Here is a 3,384-nt window from a genome sequence, read left to right as displayed (position 1 = left end):
GCTTGTCGTGAATACATCAGAGTATGTTGCATCTGCTCGCTGAGGCGTCAACGAGTCGGAGCAGATATCGGTGCAGGGGAATTCCCAGGAACTGCCTCAAAGGACACGCCTATTTACATTCATATACAAACTAAAACTCATGCGAAGAGGATTTCATTTGCAGAAGCCGGCTGAAGCGGCGATTTTTATTGCGGTCAGATAAGAAGAACAAGTGGAGACACAGTTGTGGGCCCACAACGCTTCAGCAATGTGCCCGAAAGCGACTCCCTCAAACATGCCCGTCATTTTCTGATATAATTGCTTCACAAAATCTATCCGCGCCTACTTGAATTTGCCGGTTGTGTTTTGGGTCCAAATATAATAGCTTCATCCTTTACTGATTCTCTCTCCAGGGATCCTGCACACAAATTCGAGACCACACAGAATCATGGAAACGATAGAGTGAAGCGTGGCAGCAAAATGAAGACAGTTTAGACAGAAGATAAGCTTGTCTAACTTGCTTTCCAAACAGCGAACCTGGGGCGATACATATCGACTTTTCTTGCTTCGGAATGCCAGATCGCTCCCGTCCACAATGACAAATATATCCCAGCCAGCAGTTGTCGGTCTGCAACACTCTCCGGCAGTTTTAGGATCGCACAACCCAAAAGCTGCCTTTCAAAGCGCTGTCTCTACTTCGCCACCCTATTCACGCCAGCCCACAACTGGGCCGGATACCAAGCTGCTGCAACGCAGGGCTCATGACCGCCACGTTTTCGCTGCTGCGGTGACATCCATAGTTTCCCTCGTGACGATTTTGGCTATATTGGCTGTGTGTCGGACGGCTCAAAGGAAATTAGATTCCGGAGCAGCAGTACGGCGCAGTCTGTCTAGTTCGGATGATGATCAGCAGCAGTCCCAGATTTCGCAGCAATGTCTGGATTTGTTGGAGGATCATACCCTTGGGCAACCTGTTTCGGCGTATCGTGAGGAGGCGAACGAAGCAAAGGCCAGACTGGTCGCCATGATGTATGAGTCTGCAGCTTCTTTTGAACGGAAGCGCAGTAATAATTCACAGGGCTTGAAAGATGAACATCAACAGCCCCCAGCTAAGGTTCCTCGGTTTGATGAGAGACTGGACTCCTCCACCTCCCACCTACAGCCGTTGCAGTCCTTGGCATTTTGGCCAGAAGTTGGTGGAACAGCAGTGGACAGTGTGCACAACGCTTTGGATGCAGATGCCTGGGTGAAAACAGAGCCTGAGTTAGCTTTTGGCGAAGACAAGCAGCAACTGCTCCTTTCGACGCTGAACAAGGTGTCCTCCTATCAACAGGATGCATCAGAATCTCAAGCCCCTTCGTCGACATCTGATGCAAAGCCAGCTACTGGTCAGCTGGCCTCAGTGTCTTTTGGCAGTGCATTCAGCGGTGAACCTATACCTCGTGAAGCGTGGCTCTACGAGCCAGGAGTGAGCGCGTATCCAACGGTTTTTCAGCAGAGTGCACAGAGAACTGTGTGGCAGAGCGCAAAGGCTGAGGCAGCGTCAGCAGCTCCCATCAGTGCGGGTGCTGTGGCTGTTAGCACCACAACAGAGGTTGGAGGTATAGGGGGCCGAGGGATTGCTTCTGCAGACGTTGGTTGGAAGGGAGGACTGCCGCAACAGGGAGTGCAGAATCTTGAAAACGATGGACAGGCCTCTGATATTCCTTTGATTGGTTTGCAGCAGTCAGCAGCTGCCAATATGTGGGAAGCCAGTAGTCGAGAAGAGATATTCTGTGAGCCGGGAGATATTCGTATGCATCCTTTTGTACGGCTTCCAGTGGCAAAGGGATTGCCCCCTAACAGAAGATTCCGTGCGCAATTTGCACTTTCGTTCAGTTTAAGCATTCGTAGTCCGATGGAATCATTCAAGAAAATGCGCAGCTTATTTTTAAAGCCTTCGCTGACGGTTGACGACGTAGAGGCACTCGTGGGGGAAGCCGAAATGTTGGCAAACTATGCAAAATGCAGACTATCAGGGTCTTATGAGAACTGTACTGCTAGCTACATTGTCATGAGACTGTCATCGTTGTTGATGGTATTTGACTTTCTGGTAGGTACAATTGAGATCGTAGGGGAAGTGATGAACACCGGCAGCTGGTGGGCTGAGTTTGCGCAGAAGTTCCGCTCGGATTATTCCTTTCCTACGAAGGGAAGGACGAGCAGAAGCAGGATGCTGAACATGCTGGTTAATCGGATGTCTTCTGCTATTTCGATATATAAGACCGGAAAACGCCCACCACCTGAAGAAGTAGTTGAACTAAAGAGGATCATAATCACCCATGCTTACAAAAACACGCAGATGTCACACCCGTTCTGGCAGCTATGGATACAGGATGATGAAGAATTCTGTTGTTCTACTACTGCTAGCCCAAATCCGTGAAGCACAAGCGAGGTTAACGAGAAGAAAGGCCACCTTGGCTTGTATGCCTGGGTAGTCGCCTGTTTTATTACGGAATCACCTGTTTTGTAAGCAACAGGCAAGAGCTTGTCTTAATGCCGAGAGTCGTCTCAGTGCCGAATCTAGCAAAAATAGTCACCGGTGTGCGTGTCTGCCTTTCGGTTTGTTGTCTGACTTCTCTGCAAATATACGTTTTGCTCATATCGCCAGGTGCTATCTGGCAATGAGGGATCTACCCCCAGGCTTTCTGCTGCATGAAGTTTTACGCACAATTCAACTACTATTGCGAGTCCCATGAGCCTCCACTTAGTATAAGGCGGCAGCTGTCCCACGTTTTGTCGTTGGCAAATGACGCTACACTCAGACTGGCACTGCCGTGTTAATGAGCGCTGGCGGGAAGCTCCAATCGCTTTCCACGATAAAATAGCAACGACCACAGATATACTGAACTGACTGTGCAAGCTCCAGGTGCTTTGCACGAGAGAAGAGCCACAACAGAGCTACTCAACTGATTGTGGAACTGGTACAGAGCCTTCTTATTAACGCCGGTGCAGTAGTTGAGGCGCATTCCCAGCTACAACGGCAAATGATAGTGGTGCTTACTGTCTTCGCGTTGCGCTTGTCTAAGAATCACTAGCAGGGGCCTGTAATGACGCAAAACCTTCATTCTTGATGCAGGTTGTGCGGCGTATCCAGATTAATCCTAAGCCAAACATTTTTCTGTGCGATGTCCCTGGCTCTGGATGCTTTCACCAGTTCCAATTAGAGGAAATGAGATGCTGGCTCTACGCCGCCTGCCCCACAGAGACGTTTGCCAACACGAGAATAAGCTATATGAACACTGTACCCGGATACCCACAACACTGGTAGCTGAATTCATCCTTGCAAGCAGCCTGCTTAGCACAGCCCATGACATGTGTCTAGGAGTTGCCTTCGGTTTATCGCGTATATTTAACCCCTGCCCG

At 49.5% G+C, this 3,384-nt stretch overlaps 1 protein-coding gene across 1 annotated transcript; it reads left to right on the top strand.

Moving 5' to 3' along the window:
• Positions 1-574: 574 nt before the first annotated feature.
• EMWEY_00058870 (hypothetical protein, conserved) lies at positions 575-2,401 on the top strand (the record flags this gene model as incomplete). The annotated part of the gene is made up of 1 exon (XM_013480935.1): positions 575-2,401. The coding sequence occupies one exon, from the start codon at positions 575-577 to the stop codon at positions 2,399-2,401; it is 1,827 nt and encodes a 608-aa protein (XP_013336389.1).
• Positions 2,402-3,384: the final 983 nt, after the last annotated feature.

This window comes from Eimeria maxima, genomic scaffold, assembly GCF_000499605.1.
Source record: "Eimeria maxima Weybridge genomic scaffold, Emw_scaff2542, whole genome shotgun sequence".
Taxonomy (NCBI): domain Eukaryota; phylum Apicomplexa; class Conoidasida; order Eucoccidiorida; family Eimeriidae; genus Eimeria; species Eimeria maxima.
This window is presented reverse-complemented; position numbering and strand designations above follow the sequence as displayed.